The sequence below is a fragment of the Netta rufina genome (genome assembly GCF_964035555.1).
Source record: "Netta rufina genome assembly, chromosome: 3".
Classification (NCBI taxonomy): Eukaryota; Metazoa; Chordata; class Aves; order Anseriformes; family Anatidae; genus Netta; species Netta rufina.
The window spans coordinates 31,340,845-31,358,392 of record NC_140125.1 but is presented as its reverse complement, the minus strand read 5'-3'; the positions used below and the strand labels follow the sequence as shown (position 1 = coordinate 31,358,392).

General features: G+C 43.5%; 1 protein-coding gene across 4 annotated transcripts in view; it reads left to right on the top strand.

Annotated features, from left to right (window-relative positions):
- Positions 1–4,317: 4,317 nt before the first annotated feature.
- The window catches only part of SMYD3 (SET and MYND domain containing 3), a gene marked incomplete at its 5' end in the record, with an annotated part of 384,704 nt that continues 371,473 nt past the window's right edge, over positions 4,318–17,548 (top strand). For all 4 annotated transcript variants that reach the window (XM_084283469.1, XM_084283467.1, XM_084283468.1 and 1 more), the window contains one exon: positions 4,318–4,484. In XM_084283469.1, the coding sequence (XP_084139595.1) occupies positions 4,318–4,484 (167 nt within the window). The remainder of the gene's footprint in view (positions 4,485–17,548) is intronic.

The window sequence follows — 17,548 nt, the reverse complement described above, 5'->3', positions numbered from 1 at the left end:
GATCCCTGGTATAGCATATTCCTTTCAATTGTTTCCAGGCTGTGTTTTTTTTTTTTTGTTTTGACTGATTTAATTCCTGGAACTTCTAAAATATGAGCCACATCTACCAAGTGGGATTGTTGGATTGTTTAAGTATTGCCTCAATTCTTTAGATACTGGTTCCTGGAGGAGCTGCCAAGAAAAGTTTTTTTTTTTTTCATGTGCCATAGTAAAGCACCAATACACCAGTTTGTATATTGATAGTAACTTCAGATGTGATGAATCTTCTGATGGCCCTCATTGTTTGTGCCATCCGTTTACCCGTAAAAGAAAATTGCATGACTTTGATAGTAATTGCCAAAAGCTTTGCTTCTTAACTATATGAAAATCTTAGCAAGCACAGATATAAACAGAAAGAAACTTAGTCCTTATGCCCAGTTATTGAGAAATTTTGCCCTTTGGAATTGGATCAGTTGAGTTGGGTTTTATGGTTAGTAGCTCACTTTTGATCCAGAAGAGGATCACAAGGTTTGTGACCCTGTACTGACAAACACACTAGGTGACGTGATAAGGGGTTGTTAAGGCGGAATGTGTCTATTACTGCTTACCAGGCTTGTACAGCATTGGACATTTTAATTTAATTATTTTTTCAGCTTAGCCTTGCAGGTAATAATGACAATGTTGATAGAAATATCAACATAAAATTCCAGAAGCAGATTGCGTGATGTAGTTTAAAAAGCGTATGTGATAGGAAGAAACAGGCTTCCTGAGGAACTTGCTGAATTAGTTCTGGCAGACTAAACACAATCTATGGGTCTGTGGATTGAAAACTCCATTTAAGCTTTGCAAGCCTTTAATTAGCAAAGCTGTACCTTCCTTCTGTAAAAACGGAGGGAATGGAAATAACAAGAGACTTTTCCAGCAAGGATAGCCAGTCAGAGGGAGATGTTTATTCATTCATGTTAGAGCCTTGCTCAATAGCTCTTGCGTCTTTCCTTGTGTATGCTGTTCTACAGGTCACTGCTAAAAATAGACACTCTGTGTCCCCAGCTGATAGATCACAAGACACAGCAAGCACAGGAAACCCGAGCGAAATTAGGAGTACCTAAGGTACAGCGAATGGAACAGCCAATTACTCATAAAGTAAGCAAGGCTTTAACACCTGATGTATTTTATCACTGTGATCAACTACCAAACAGAGCTTCAGCACTACCTGTTTACATAAAAATCGTTGTGCAGAGTTTGGTATGAATCATAAATTTGAACGTGTTGTAAGTTACCTTACCAGGATGGCTGCTCCTGATGCATTTCTACAGAACTGCTATTATCTTGGTCTCTGTTTCTTGGGTCTTATTTTTACAGCAATGGCAAACCAGGGTGTTCCCCTGGTTTCAGCTGCCGTGTGGTAGACACATGGAAAGACTTTTATTTCTCTGCTACAAAATCACACTCTGAAGGTAAGAGGAGCCATCAGGCAGTTTGGACTTGGCAGTGATTTTGTTTGATTTTATGCAGGTCTCCAGCAAGTGATCTACGAATGGACTCAGGAATATTTAGCCATTTGTACCAGAACTGATTAAATTAGAAAAATCAGTTTTTAAAGAAAAGTGGGAAATGAAGGCATGCAACACTAAATATGCAGGGTTTTTAGAAGTCTGTAATAATAAAATTAAATGTTTCTTGTCAGAAATTTTCTGCAGGAGAAAACAATTTTAAGAACTGTTTGACTCATTCCTCTCTGTAAAAATGTGAGATTTTATTTTTATATATATATATGTCTTGTAATTATGCCAGGGGATCTTTTTATTTTTATTTTTTTTCATATAAAGTACAATTACGACTCTTGTCTTTTGGCTAAGGAATTATGTTGACATGAGCTTCAGAGTCTTGTTCTGCCATCTGAAGGAAGTGAATGTGCAGGAAAGATTTGAAGAAGTAGAAAGCTTTTAGTGAAGCTCATTGTAAAGAATCAACAGGTACAATCTGCCTTCGTGTGAGTGGAATTTATTATGAATTTGTGCTTAAAATGTTTCTGCAATGAGGTTTTTTAATTTTACATTTAGCATAAAATTTTAACTAGCTCAACAAGGTTACAGAGACATCTTCAAAAGATTCCTGTGTTCATAAAAGATCTGTCTGTGCTTACTGGCTTTCAACTACTCTGATACCTTCTCCATACCTTTAGTGGTATAGATTCTGTACTAATTTATAACTTAATATTGGGCATTTTGAGCAAAATCTTGATCACAGAAAATCCAGTTTTGTGTCTTGCTGGTTGGAATGGGCATTGCATGTAAATGAATAAAGTTCAGAATTTGATTAGCTGTCTGAGTCACTTCATTACTGCAATTCTTTCTGTAAATTCATTTTGTGAAATGTGTTGTCTTGAGATGGAAAAACTAGGCTTCTACTACAATGTCTCATCTACAGACAGTAAGGAAGTGTGACTAATTCAGCAGCATCAGCCACAATTAAGTGGTATTTCCCACAAAAGTGCCTCTACTACGTGTCTGGACAGCTGCGTCTGTGCAGAATGTGTCATGCATTTCAAATAGCTCTTGGGAAGTCTGACCAGTGGATGACTTGGTCACGTAAAAGAACACATAATAAATAACGAGAATTAATTCAACTAAGTGTAGTCAAGTGCTAGATGACCATTTAGTGGAATATAAAGCCACAATATCATTATGCTCATTAAACATCTGAGGTGGATGTTGAACTTTTCACCATTACTCAAATTGCATTGAATGGCCCTGTGTAGGCAGACCTATGTGTAAACTATGGATGTAGATATCCAGAATTGTAGATACTGAAATAGATGTTGAAATACCCAACCCTATTACTGTTTCTGTTTGTATGGGTAATGCCTGCTTAGACAGTCTATAAAATAGCATATACAAGGAAACACAGAAAACTAAATAGGTGAAAGAGTAAAGTATACAAGCCTAGTGCAGAGGTAGTAGTTTGATATTTTAATGATATTTGAGAATAATTCTCAAGTATCTTGCAGTATCACTGTAATCAAACACTTGTAACAAGTTTGCTTGGCATGCTTAAGTGTAGTAACATGTGTGACTGCCAACCAGTTTGTTGTCAGTTCTTTTGGTAACAAAGTACAAAACTGCAGTGTTTAAGTGAATGTCTAAATGGATACATTTTTCTGTGGGAATCTTTTTATTTTTTATTTTTTTCCCTGTGAGAATCTACCTTGGTTCTTCCCAGCAGCAGTATTTTGGATATGTGTATTGCTACCTGTGACTACCCTGTTGTAGCCTGATTGAAAATATTTGAGGACTAAGATAATTGTTACTAAGAATGAAAGCGAGTGTGTTTTGGAAAGGGAACGCTGTTTGGCAGAACTGTTGGGCCTGTTTCTGAGTTATTTGGCAGGACAACTTAATGCTCCTTTCCAAAACAGAAGCCCTGACTCCCTCTATAGGCACAATAAGGAAGAGCAGACTAAGCTTATCTGTAGACTTCACATATAGCAAGCATAATGTATGTTATCTCTTAAATGAATGAAAGCTGCATAGACTCAGATGACACTGACAACCCTTTGGGTCACGGTACAAAACGAGTTTGATTTTCCCTATCTTGTACGTTGAAGGATGCAGCAGGCTGACTGTGGTCAAGTGCACTGGTGGCCAGGCTGGAGGAGCACTGGCTGGGGGACACGGCCCTGGGATGAGGCTTGAGGAGACCACCCCGGCAGGAGAAGGCCCAGCCCAGGCCCAGAAGTTCATTTCTCTTCTATGTGATGTTGTGGGTGTGCAGCTTCCCCCTATCCTCACGCCACTTCCATTTCTGTATACATTTTTTCCACATCCTTGTCACTGTTGAGGCTGGGTGGGCGCTGCAGTGAAACAAGAGCAGTGCAGAGTAAGGCTGATGTGGCAGTGCAAGCTTCATTATTGCTTCAGGTGTCTCCTGGGGGGGACTGCTGGAAGTGTGGAGGCCAGAAAAGGAGCTGCGGGATTTTTCACCTCCTCGCTCATGACACTTGCAATCAGAATTTTGATTTTTATGAGCGCCTTAGTTCCATTAGAACAAAACAAAAACAACCAAAGAGTCACTAAGAAAAAGCCCCAACCAACATACCGCCTATTTGTCATTAGCCACACGGGCTGCAATTAACGAGAGCGCTTCTAATCGCTTTGTTTAGCGCCACGAGGTGAGTCGCGACTGGAACCACGTCGCTAATCGCGCCTGGGAGTCCTGTCACGGGCAGGCGCCTCCACACGCGTGCCCCCGGCGTGCCGGCGGTTATAAGCGCTAAGATGGCGGCGCGGGCGGCGTGACGTGGAGGGAGGGGCCGCCCATTTTGTGTACGGCGGCGGCATGGAGGCGGCGGCGCTGCTGGAGCGGTTCCGCAGCCCGGGGAAGGGCAGCGGTCTGCGTGCCCGGCGGCGGCTGCGGCCCGGCGAGCTGCTGTACCGGGCCGAGCCCTTCGCATACGTGGTCATGAAGGAGCTGCTGGGCGGCGTGTGCGAGCACTGCCTGCGCAGGTAGGGAGGAGCGGGGGAAGCCGGCCGCCGCCATCGCCGCCTGCCCAGCGCCGCCCCTTCCGCCGCTGTGGAGGGCGGGCGGGTCGGGGAGGGCTGGGGGCAGCGCTGGGGCTGTGCCGGGAGATGGGGGCTGGCCCTGCCCGAAGCGATGTGTGGGGTGTGGGGGGATCCACGCTGCACGTGTGTCCCCGGGTCTTTGCCAGGGGCACCTGGCGAGCCCAAGTCCCGCTGGCGGGAGGAAGGCAGCGGTGTGGCTGTGTGTCGGTACCGGAACGTGCGCTGGCAGGCAGTCAAAACTCGTCTGGGCTCACCGGGATGTTGAGAAGAAATTCAGTATTGCCAGTTTTTGCCCTGTTTCATAACTACCTGACGCGTGGTTTTTCATGTTTCCGGGGCTTCGCTTCCTGTCCTCGCAGAGCCTCCCAGCTGCAGCTCAAAGAAGTGATGCTGTGATCCCCATGTCCCTGGGGAGAAGTTTGGTGCTGTGTGCCAGGTTGCACCTGCATCCAACCTCAGGGTATTAAAAAAAAAAAAAAAAAAAAAAAAAAAAAGCATAAGATTTTTAGGTGATGTTCCTGGGAAGCCTGGCTCGTGATTTCGGGGTGCCTCAGGAGGGTGGCTGCCTGCACCTTGAGGCAATGAGAGGCAGCTGGCCTCGGGGGCAGGCTGGCACCAGCAACTGCAGCGAAAATCCATCTCAGGTGTTATGCATTTGGAAGTTTATTGTTAACAGTGGTATTAGTAGAAAGTGGAAATTAAATAAAACGTAATTTACCACGGTTCAGATTCCACTGCAAAGCGTGCGCTGGTTGTGAAGATTTAGTAGATCCAAACTATGCGAACAGATTTTCTTATTTATCCAATTAAAAACAGTTTCTACTTATTCAAGAGACTTCATTAAACTAATGGTGTGTATTATCACACAGTTCTTTTTACACACATGGAAGTTAAATAAAATAGTCTGCACCCGCTGAAGTGGGATGTGAAATTGAACTGTGTCATGGCTCTGGCTTACATGTAATATGCAGTGTGATCCTTATTGAAAGCCAAGTAGGAGAAAAGCAGTTACTGCTCCCTTCCAGGACTACAGATAGGATGCCTTGGGTGCAACTTTTCCTGCTTTTCGTTCTGGTCTTTAGGGGGCAGTACAGGAACACAAATTCCCCCCAAAAAAGTCTTGCTTGAAATTAACTTAGCATTTATCCTTCTTACTGTATAGAGTGGATGTTTGAGGCTCTGTGCTCTGACATGCAATTCCGTGCTGACTTTGCCTCCCAGCTTGTGCTAGCAAGCGCTGGTGGTCGCAGCTCCTGGCTGTGTGGGAGGTGCTGGCTGGGGCAGAAGATGGGTGGCAAGGTGCAAATGTGTTTCTGGGGTGAATGCTGGGAGGCAGCAGGCTTGTTGTAGGGCCAGGGGTGTTTGCTGTGTGTCTGCCTTGCTATGAGGCCTTGGCCGAGCCCTTTGGGGCAGGGGTGATGGCTGCTGGGGCAATCTGCTGCCTTCCTTCAGAGAGGACAGCCTGGCTGCTGCCATAGCTCCACCTGGTCCTGTCTAAATTAAAGTGAGTAGCAGTGAGAATTTAAAAGAACAAAGTGATTTCATTTATTTACTTCCTACACCTGCTAGTGGAAATTGTAACATCCCCTCCTCACTTTATTGGCCTATTGGCAGTATTTGTATGGTGTGGTGAATTTTTTTTTGGTCAGTGTTATTAGGACTTTCTCATGTGCAGAGCAGGTGGCAGATAATAGTAATTATTTCCACTTTTGCGATTTCTTCTCACTCCAGAGACAGTCCTGTGTTTTCTGATGCCTACGTTCATACTAGTTTTTATAGGAGGCTGATCTGAAATGTTCTGCTATGGCTGATTTAATATGATAGTGTAGTTCATTCAAATAATATCACATTAGCAACTAAAAAATATAATGTCCTGAAGTTGGGTACATAGTATAGATCTGATTAAGAATGTAAATTTTGATAAAGAAGTATTTATCAGTTTGCATTTCCATGGAAGACATGCCCTGAGAGCATACGTGACAGTGTTGCGTGGCCGCACCTTTTTTGCCAAGGAGCATCTATCTGTAGGAATAGAGGTGATGCCTTGCTGACAGCATGCTGTTTGTGCCTTTATGCAAGTCTGACAAAATTTGGTTGGCATCTTCTTTCAACAACTGGCTGGGGAAAGCAACAGAAAAAAATCCTTCGCTTCTGTTAATTAATGACTTTCTGTATGGCTTCTTCCCATGTGCCTCTAAGGTGGGTTCAGTGTCAGAACAGCTCGGTACAGATTTCTACAGCAGGGGATTGAGTTGTGTAAAGACAGCTTAATTTCATCTGCAAACTAGGAGCCGTCATTGCGTTTTCTGTTCTGCTGGGTGTTGATAAAGATGTTGAGTGAAGCTAGTTGCCAGCAATCCCCAGAGATCTCCATCACCTTTCTCTGTTCCGGAAAGTGACTGTTAAGACCTCTTTTCCTTCTGTGTTCTTTATGTGGCTATCAGTCTATAAAAGGACCTTATTTCCAGTCCCTGGCAACTTAGCTCTTTTTTAGCCTTTGCACGATTATGTACTTGTCTGTGCATTGATGCTCTCATTGAGCAAGCTACGAAAGGAAGCTTCCCTTTCATGGGAGCTGTGCTTTCTCTTTCCTGGCAGATTTTATTGATCTGAGTGATTAATAATCTCATTCTTTATTATATAATTTTTAAAGTTTAATGGTGAAGACTAATTTGGCCTTTTTTCTTCTATTAGTTATTTTTAATATTCTGTTTTGTTTAACCTTATGGTTTTAGAATTTGCTTTTATGTAATTGATCTGACTAGTGGTTCCTTTAAAATCTGGATATTGCCCGTTACTTCTTGGTTTAGCAAAATAAGTCTGTACTGACTTTTAACCTAGGAAAACTTAACTGCCAGGTTTGCTTGCGCACATTGATTTATCATCCCTGAGTTCAATCATGCTGTCCATTTTATTTGGTGCTGTTGCTTAGTTTGCTCAGCTTGTTAAATCTGAACATGGATTTTAAAGATGTTCCTTGTCTGCGAAGTGAATACAGAAGCGGTGTCTCGGTGCATGGCAGAGTTTTATTCCTCTGTGTAATCAGTGTTATACTGGCCATTAATCCTTGCTGACTGACTTTCCCTCAAATTACATGGTAGGGATGGCTCTGCTTGGTCTAACCCTCATATCTTGTATTAAGAATGTACCCGGCCTGTTATAGAATGGGAGTCAAAATGAGGATAAAAACCAGTTATTCCTTTTTGGTTTGATTGCTTTTTATAAAACATCAACGTGTTGCATTGTGACATATAATGTCTTGCTTTTACAACAATTCAGTGCAAGAAAGCTTCAGTTCTGGATGACACCTGGGAACAAACAAACAAGCTTGCTGGAGTCTGTCTCAGAGGAAGCTGCAAAATAGAGAACAAAAGCCTATTCCCAAATGCTATTCTGTTTATGCCTTTACAGGAAAGTGACACTGAAGAAAAGTGAATATTAGAGTATGTGTGATGTATGACACAGACCATGAAATAAACCAAAGCATTTCTTGTATGGCTAGGGTCAGAGACTGTTCAGACTTCCCTTTTTCTTTTTTAAAAGAAAGAAGGCGGCTTTGTATGACTGCAGCTTTTGTAAATATACCTGGAGAGGAAAAAAAAAAAAGTCTAGTTCAGGACTGTTGGTAAACATGATTTGGTGCTGTGAGGTTGTTGGCAATAAATTTTTTGAGATTTAAGAAGTCTGGTGTGTTTCATCATTTGATTGTCAGAGTTTGAGATTTCCAGTAGTTCTTACAACACGTGACTTTGTAGGATGTAGAGGAGTTATAACAATGTGTATCAGGTTAGTGGTAGTCAGAGTGGTCTTTCCAGTCTGGAAACGGAAATAGGGTGGCTGTTAGAAACAGTTACATTTTTGTGCTTCCAAAGTAGGATAATACTGGGAATTATATGCTCAAACTCAATTGAGCATTTCTGAAGATGGAAGATCCGGTATTTGTGACAATGTTTGTGGTAATTCTCTTGACCTATCCTGTGACTTTGTTTGCCTCCCTTGCAGCACTCTTTGGGGTGACCAGGGAGTTTGCCATGTTCCTGCTAGGCATATCCTGTGGTCTGCGTTGTCCTTGTCTAACAGGTTGCTTGGTTTGTTTTTTCCTCTTTGAGGTGTGCTTTGGGAAGGTGATTCAGGTCCTGTTTGCTGTAAACCCTCTCCTTTCCTTTTGGCAGTATTTTGGTTCTTGCTGCGCTCCTCTGTACTGCTTCGGATGCTCTGGGCATGCTTTAGGCAAGGTGGGTCCCTCCCCGTCTCCTTCCCTTTGTCCCCTGCCTTGCAGCCTCGAGGCTGCTGTTAATGCCTCCTGCTGCCAGCCTGCCTTTGCCCGCCTTCATAATGTAAGAGGAGAAACTGGAAAGGCAGAGACATTACTGAAATAAATTCTCCTAGGTCAAGTGTTCATTGCAGTGTCTGTCAGTTATGGAAAACCAACATTCAGGTTCAGACGTGCCTTGAAAGTCCTTACGATGTTGTGATTCTGCGTGTATAATTTTCGTGCTTGTAGTGGTCTGTAATTTGAAAGGTATTATATCAAAATTGTTGTCTTGTCATGCTGTGACTGACAATTTAAGTTGCAGTCTTGTAAATTCATCTGAATTTAGGCTTTACTATGGATCTGCAATGCACACCTGGTATTGCTCTGCCTCTCTGCACAGTGCAGTCCATAATATTATTGTTTTAAATAATACGCTCCACAGGAATGCTCTCTGCTTGTAGCAGATGATGAAGCCACCAGAATAGGTTTGTGAATTGAATTATCTTTAGTATTCGTGTTCTTAAACTGTAATTGTGCAAGTACAGAATTAAAATGAGCCCTGTAAGGGAAAACATAAATAATTAAAATATGGATAACTTCTGGCTAACGTATGTGGTGACAAAATTAGTTTCAGATATCTCCTGTCTTGTTGGTAACTAGTCACACCAGTTCTGAGATGGTCAAAGTCATACAGGTGAGGGAGCTAGAAAGGTGGAACCATAGCTTAGCAAACATAAATGCATAAATATATCTGTCGGTGTCCTTCAGTCCTGGTGTTGCTGAGGGGTAGAGGGGCTGAAGTGGACCCTGCAGGGAAGGGGAAGGTCAGGCAGTCAGGGCTTTCAAGCCCTGGTGCACTTCAGCACCTGGTGCACTAGGAAGGAGGGCCAGGCGTCATGGAAAGAATACAGGGATGCTGTTCGTGTTTGTAGGGAGAAAGTTCGAGTGGCCAAAGCACAGCTAGAGTTGAAGCTGGCTGTGTCTGTGAGAGAAAATAAAAAGGGTTTTTTTAGATATGTAAATGGAAAAAGGAGAACTAAAGAATACATAGGGCCGCTCCTTGATAGAGAAGGTCTCCTCACAGACGATGACATAGGCAAAGCAGAGACGCTTAACGCCTTCTTTGCCTCTGTCTTCAATGCCGATGATGGGCTTCGGGACCCAGGGTGCCCTGAGCTGGAGGGCCGGGACGGTGGGGATGACAAACTCCCAACTGACCCTGAACGTGTGCGGGATTTGCTACTCCACCTGGATCCCTACAAGTCCATGGGTCCGGATGGGATTCATCCCCGGGTGCTGAAAGAGCTGGCGGATGTCATCGCGGAACCTCTTTCAATTATTTTTCAACGATCCTGGGAATTTGGAGAGGTACCGGTAGACTGGAAGCTGGCAAATGTTGTGCCAATTTTCAAGAAGGGTCAGAAAGAAGACCCTAGCAATTACAGGCCTGTCAGTCTCACGTCAGTGCCTGGTAAAATCATGGAGAAGTTGGTTCTCGGACTTATTGAGGCGCACCTGGGGGACAGAGCAGTCATTGGTCCCAGCCAGCATGGGTTTGTGAAGGGTAGGTCCTGCCTAACTAACCTGATTTCCTTTTATGATAAGATCACCCGTATGGTGGACCAAGGGAAACCAGCTGATGTGATTTTTTTGGACTTCAGCAAGGCTTTTGACACGGTTTCCCATAGGATCCTACTGGACAAAATGTCCACCATACAGCTAAATAAAAACATCATACGATGGGTGAGCAATTGGCTAACGGGCAGGGCCCAAAGGGTTATGGTAAATGGGGCTGCGTCAGGCTGGCGGGCGGTCACCAGTGGGGTCCCTCAAGGCTCCATTTTAGGGCCGGTACTTTTCAATATTTTTATAAACGATCTGGATGTAGGAATAGAGGGTATTTTGAGCAAGTTTGCTGATGACACCAAACTTGGAGGAGTTGTGGACTCAAATGAGGGCGTAAAGGCCTTACAGAGGGATCTGGACAGGTTGGAGAGCTGGGCGATCACCAACCGCATGAAGTTCAATAAGAGCAAGTGCCGGGTCCTGCACCTGGGACGGGGAAACCCTGGCTGCATGTACAGACTGGGCGATGAGACGCTGGAGAGCAGCCTGGAAGAGAGGGATCTGGGGGTCGTGGTAGACAGCAAGTTGAATATGAGCCAGCAGTGTGCCCTGGCAGCCAGGAGGGCCAACCGTGTCCTGGGGTGCATCGAGCACGGCATCGCTAGTAGGTCAAGGGAGGTGATTGTCCCGCTCTACTCTGCGCTGGTGCGGCCTCACCTCGAGTACTGTGTGCAGTTCTGGGCACCACAGTATAAAAAGGACATGAAACTGTTGGAAAGTGTCCAGAGGAGGGCTACGAAGATGGTGAAAGGCCTGGAGGGGAAGACGTACGAGGAACGGCTGAGGTCACTGGGCCTGTTCAGCCTGGAGAAGAGGAGGCTGAGGGGAGACCTCATCACAGTCTACAACTTCCTCGTAAGGGGGTGTCGAGAGGCAGGAGACCTTTTCTCCATTAACACCAGTGACAGGACCCGCGGGAACGGGGTTAAGCTGAGGCAGGGGAAATTTAGGCTGGACGTCAGGAGGGGGTTCTTCACAGAGAGGGTGGTTGCACACTGGAACAGGCTCCCCAGGGAAGTGGTCACTGCACCGAGCCTGTCTGAATTTAAGAAGAGATTGGACTGTGCACTTAGTCACATGGTCTGAACTTTTGGGTAGACCTGTGCGGTGTCAAGAGTTGGACTTGATGATCCTTAAGGGTCCCTTCCAACTCAGGATATTCTATGATTCTATGAAACCATAAAAAGGGTGGTGGAGGGAATTTCCAAGCTCCTACGGGGGTGTGCCTGCAAGAAAGGGGACTTTGAGGAGTGTGGGGCCAGCTGGCTCTTTGTAGGGGGGAGGATGCTTTCTGCTTTGTAGCCTGGGACAGTCCTGGCTAACCGTGCCCCACAGGGAAGGTTTATTCCTTCATCCATCCTGTTGTGGTTCTGCCACGTTTTCCTCCCACAGAAGCATTTCCTAATATTAGCTTCAATTTGGTAGAAGAAACACTGCAGACATGTGGAGTTGCTTCTTCATACAAAGAAGAGATTATTTTTGGTCAACATCTTGGCTATGTAGGAGTGCCTTCTGTGACATGATTTCTGTCACTGATCTTACCGATTTCGGGGCCTGTGCTACCTGCTGTGATCGCAGTTCTTCCAGTGCACCTCTGTGGCTGAGCAGGTGGTTCTGCTTGGAGATCGAGACAAGATTTGGACTCATGCTCAAGGGTGTCCTGGTGACTGTAGGGTCTGTGCCAAGTGGTATGATCATAGAATGTCAATGCGTAATTCCTGTGTTAAGTCAAGCTATGATCCCATGTTCATAAAGTATTTACCTTCCCCGTTTATCATCTGAACTGCTAACTGCCTTCAGCTCAGGGCTCATTCATTCTGTGACTAGCTCAGCTGCTCAAGCTTACACAAAATTCAAGACTGAATGTTTTTTTGAAGCAAACTGTCTCCTTGACTCTTGTGTGTTGCAGTTCCCACTTCTGCTGCTGATAGGGAGGAAATTCAACCCCTGGCTTTGCTGGGGGAGGCCTGTGTGTCTGGGTGCACCTGTGGGGTCTGTGTGTGTTGATGAAGCATTGCCCTGGAGGGGGAAAGATGCTTGTGTCTTGGGGAATGTTGAAATGTTGAGTGTGAAATAAAACTATGTATGTTTCCTGTGTAGGATCTTTGTTCAGTGGCCAGAAACTTGTTTTTTTTTTTTTTTTTTTTTTGTCAAGAAAAGGTTGCAAGCCTCTCACTTCAGCACACAGGTTCAAATTGTAGTGCTATACTGTTTTTTGAAACCTAAATTGTTTTATAACAGTAGTACTCTTTGTTTTCTAACAGGAATGTATTTGTAAGTCCCGTTGTTTCCAAATATCGGTGGAGGGACACTTTACCATTGAAGGCACACTTCTAGAAGGGAATGCCACAAGTGTGCAAGCTACCAATATTTAGACAAATTTTGAGAGACGTAAAGGACATAATCTTTACCCTCCGCATTTCTTTGCATCTTGCCCCTCCTCACACCCTCATCAATATATTCTTGGGGGCCCTCTATGTTGTCCTTGTAGGAGGAGTAAATAGAAGTACTGCTTTGAATGTCACTGTGCAAGAAAACTTTACTGAATATCATATGGGATGAGAAAGGTTTATGCGAGGCTAATGCCCTGCATTTAATTTCCTTTGAAAGAAGCTGAGGCTCTTTTAACCAACCTCTGGATCCAGCTATTCTAAGCATTGGTTGAGTATTGCTGTGAATCCGTACTCTGTATAGCTCTCTTTGGGTACTGCAGTGTGTTGGCTCCAAGTCCTCCAGCTGTTGAACGTGTCTTAGTCCAGATTTCTGAAGAAGCAAAACCAGATGAGAGACGAAAAAGAACAAATTGAATTGGCACAGACAACCACTTTCTCCTCAGCTATTTAGGTTCCTAAGTGTCTGTTTTAGTAAATGAGTCTGACTACTCAGTTATTTACAAATTGTATCCACTTGTCATATTAAAACTGTCTTATTAGTTACTATTGATGTACAGCAGACGGAATGGGTATGGAAACATTTTTTTGGAGTAGTCTGTGAAACTCTGCATGTGATGATAGATTTATCTGAAGTTTTTGCCCCGGAGGGAGAAGAGGCTGTGTGGTAATCTACATAAGAAATGCGTGGTTTCAGCTGTAAAAGAGAGCCATGAAGCATATTTCATCGTAAGTAAAATCTATTACAGAATCTTGGGCTTTTTCTAAAGACTGTAGTGTTTGTTTTTTCCCCTCAAAAGTACAGAACATGATCTCTTACTCCAAGAACGTTACTCTCCAAGGCTGGGGCAATAGATGAGTTGTGCAGATCAGCACTAATAAGCATCACGTCAGGCATAATAATAGCAAGACAGTTATAAAGGTCTTATTTAGCATCCCAATTACAGAGGAAGTTCATCTTGTTATGTCTGCTAGATAGCCAGCATTTTGTCAGCCATGCAGTCAGTCTGTATATTGCTCGGGTGGGGGTTTTGCTGCCCCTTAACAGCCTTTGCTGCTTTGGCAGTCATGTTCATTGCATTACACTAATTATTTGATGTGGTTAGTACCTCATTGCATTGGTCTAATCAGCCAAAACTACTTTAGGTTTTAAATGAAACTTTGAAAGGAGAGTGAACATGCTCAGTGTTGTGCAAAAGCAATTGGGCCCCTTCAAAGACACTGTGGAAATTTGGGGGTGGGGTTGTTTTTACTGATTTTACCTTTCTGCTGGAAAACACGACTGGAGAATCCTGTTGCAAATATATGAAATGTTACCCAGGCTGGATTCACTTCTGCTGAATTATGCTATTATAGATTAACAAATTGATTAAAAAAAGAAGCGTAGAAGATGGTGTCTGCTTGTGCTGAAGTACATATTCAACCAACTTCTCATAGATTAGGAAGTAACTGGGATTATCGAGATCTAAGTGGCTTTATTTTTATGGTATGTTTACTGGTGTGATTCAGGCAAGGCTTACCCTTCTGTTCTTTACTGCCTTCATGGAAACTCCCTTTGTGATGTTAAAGATCCCTGTACTCAGTTTTGTGCTTTAATCTGGAGAGACCATTGTAAGATTTCCCACTTGTAAGGATCAGTTGTCACTTTGCTCTCTTTCTGCCACCAGTCGAAGCCTTTATGGACAGCTTTCAGGGCTTGGGGTAGGTGGTCAGTCAAAGTGGTAAGTGGTAGATCTGTCTTAATTCACCTTGCTCATGTGTACAGATGATTTTCTCAGCTGATGGGGACACTTTAATGGATGCGTGAAGAATACAGCAGATGAAGGATGACTTTGTATTTGGATACACAAGTGGAGGGTTAGAGTCCATGTTTTGACACAAGCATCTTCTGTGAGTTTGGATAAGGTCTTTTCATTGCTTACTAATCTGAGAGATTTGAAATTTATTGTTCACCCATATACTTAGTTGCTGATAGTAGGCAAAATAAGGAAAAAAAACCCCTTGAGTTGTAAACTTCTATATCACCTTAAGGGCAGTATTTGACCTGTAGTCCACTTGAGCATCTTAAACAGTGATTTTAGGCAGCAGATGGTGAATCTGCTGTAAATTTCCTAGTACTGAGAGGAGAAAGTACAACACCAACAGGTTTATATGTACATTTAGAATTAATGGAGCTCTCTAAAATTGCCAAAATGTGTCCCTGTTACACCGGAGCTGAGAGCTTTCCTGTGTGAAACTTTATGGCCTGTGCAGTTTGCCAGATCAGAACATTATTGTGCTAAATCACGAGGGTTTCTTCCAGCTTCAAAAGCTATGAAACTTGCCTGTCCTTAGGCCAAGAAAAAAGTGCCTGTGTGGAATGAGAAGCTTAACTGATACCATAGAAGAAGAGAGAAGGGGCCAATGGGATCTAAATTACAACAGACCAAAGGGAACGTCAGTGTGAAAAATTGTTTACCTGGGATGGGCTCAGTAGATGCAACGTAGAGAGCTGCCCAAAGCTGGAAGTTTATTAAATGTTTCAGGAAAAAAATGATTGTAAGGGAATAACCTGTCAGGCCTTAAAAATAGTGGTCTGCCGTGGATGATACTGCAATACAAATTACTTAGCAAATCAAGGAGTGTCGGTGGCTGGAAGCCGAAGTAGCAGCATATGGTACGAAGGGTTGGGAAACATGCTTCATGATTTGTGCCTGCGTGTGTAGGAATCTCAGCAGAAAGACTTTGAAAGGTGGTATGTACGAACCATGTTTTCCCTGGAGAGCTAACAGAGTAGTGAGGCTGTGGCCCCTCTACGTGGCTAATGACAGCACCTAAAATAACAAAAGGAAAGTGGAAAATGCAGCTCTAGAAAGATTTGTGCTTCCTGCCCAAGACTGGAATTTAGTGATGTTGCAAAGCATCGTAAGGAGAGGCTAGAGGCTTCCTAAATGAACAGGGTTTCTTGCTGGAAAGCTTGTATGGAACCTGATGTGGAGGGAACTGGGTGTTTGGTGGGAAGCAGGATACTAAGCCTCTGTATTTGGTGGGCAGAGCTGTGGGCTGGGAACATGAAAGCTAGGTGTGTAGCTGGAGACACAGCCTGGGGCTGAGGGCACAGCAGCAGCAGGGATGCGCTGCCTGTTGGTGGAAGAGCATGTGAATGTAATGGTCAGTGGCAATGGATACGAGTGTTACCTGTGGTGCTGAATATTCTTTCAAACCTGAGATTTTAGCCCCTTGTGTCTGAATCTCAGGAAGAGCTGAGTTGTCAAAGGACATAGTCAGCCTTCGAACAGGTAGCTCACAGCAGTGTCAGTGTTTGCTGGGCACGAAATACAGTGGTATTTGGCTTTCTGTGGGGAGGGGGGGCTGTTGTAAGCTTTTTTCCACCAGCTTTTGTTCACAGAGTGGCTTTGGAACTGGTGAAATGATGTACACAACTCCCAACTGCTTCAGAAATAATTGCAGAGCCAATTCTGTTGTCCTTAGAAATTGCCATGGGAGTTGTGACTTTGGGAACAGACTTGGCCTGTTCAGAGAGACTGTACTGTGGACTTATTAATTTTTAATTTTCTTTTCTTCTTTTTAATGTCCCCCTTTGGAGTCTTATGAGCTGTAACTGTCTGTACACATACGAGTTTATGACCCTTGTAGTTAGGACTGCTTGTGAAGCGTGTATTTGGAGCTCTTTCTCATACATTCTTGGTTTTAACCATAAATTTCATCTGTACTGCAGAGCATTTTACTGATAGCTGTTTTTATTAATTGTAAGATTGTTTGCTTTCCTGCTGGGTAGCACATAAGGATTTGGCATCCTTTTTATGAATGTCCTTTTTTTGGGGACATCTCAGTGTCAATGTATTGTACGGCTGAAGGTAACAGCATTTTAAAGTATCTATTTTATTTTCCAGGTACAAAGTCACCCAGTCTGTGTTACCTTTCTCCCTTTTTTGCTATAAATTCTTCCAGGCATGAAATAGCTTGCCAGTTGTTTGTTACACAGAAGCTAATGAATGGTTATCATTTATCGCCGGTAATAGCATAGCTGCAAAGTGCGATGCACATGTAAGTAAGCTCATTGTGTAGAATTTCTGCTGTAAGACTATGTTAAATCAGCTATTGCAGGCCTAATCACGTCAGCCTAGTCTGTGCTTTCCATCAGGTCTCTGCAACAGAAACCACCTCACCTGCCATCCTGCCCACTCTGGAAGCAGATGGAGCTAGAAACCTTTCCTCAGCTTAAAAACATTCCCAGTCTTGTCCCAAAGTTTCAGTAGCTTTTAACTGCACAGGTATTTTGACTTCATCTTGTGATGGGTCCTTAATATTCATTCTAACTGGTAGAAGTAAATGACCACCAGTTTCACCCAGGCTTGTTCCTATAAAGGCAAGTTTGTCCTTGACATGTAAACAAAACATTTACTGCTGCTCAGGATGTGAGTTCCCAGTCAGAAAGAACAAAGCCTCTGTGGACTCAATCCTGCACGTACCTGCTCTCAGAACTTGTAATGAAGGTAGAGCAGGAAGTTGTATGTCTTCTAGAGTTAGTAATTGCCCAAAGCACATTTTGTTCACTTTTGTTACATTTCTATGTGTATATCTGCTTCTTATGCCATAAAAAGTGGGAATAATTTTAACTGGAAGAACAGTATGTTCTCCTAAGCTTACTTTATTGCTGAAATAGGAAACAGTTTTAATAGTCTAAATTGCTTTTTTTTTTTTTTTTTTAGAAGTTGTTTTCAAACTGTTAGCTT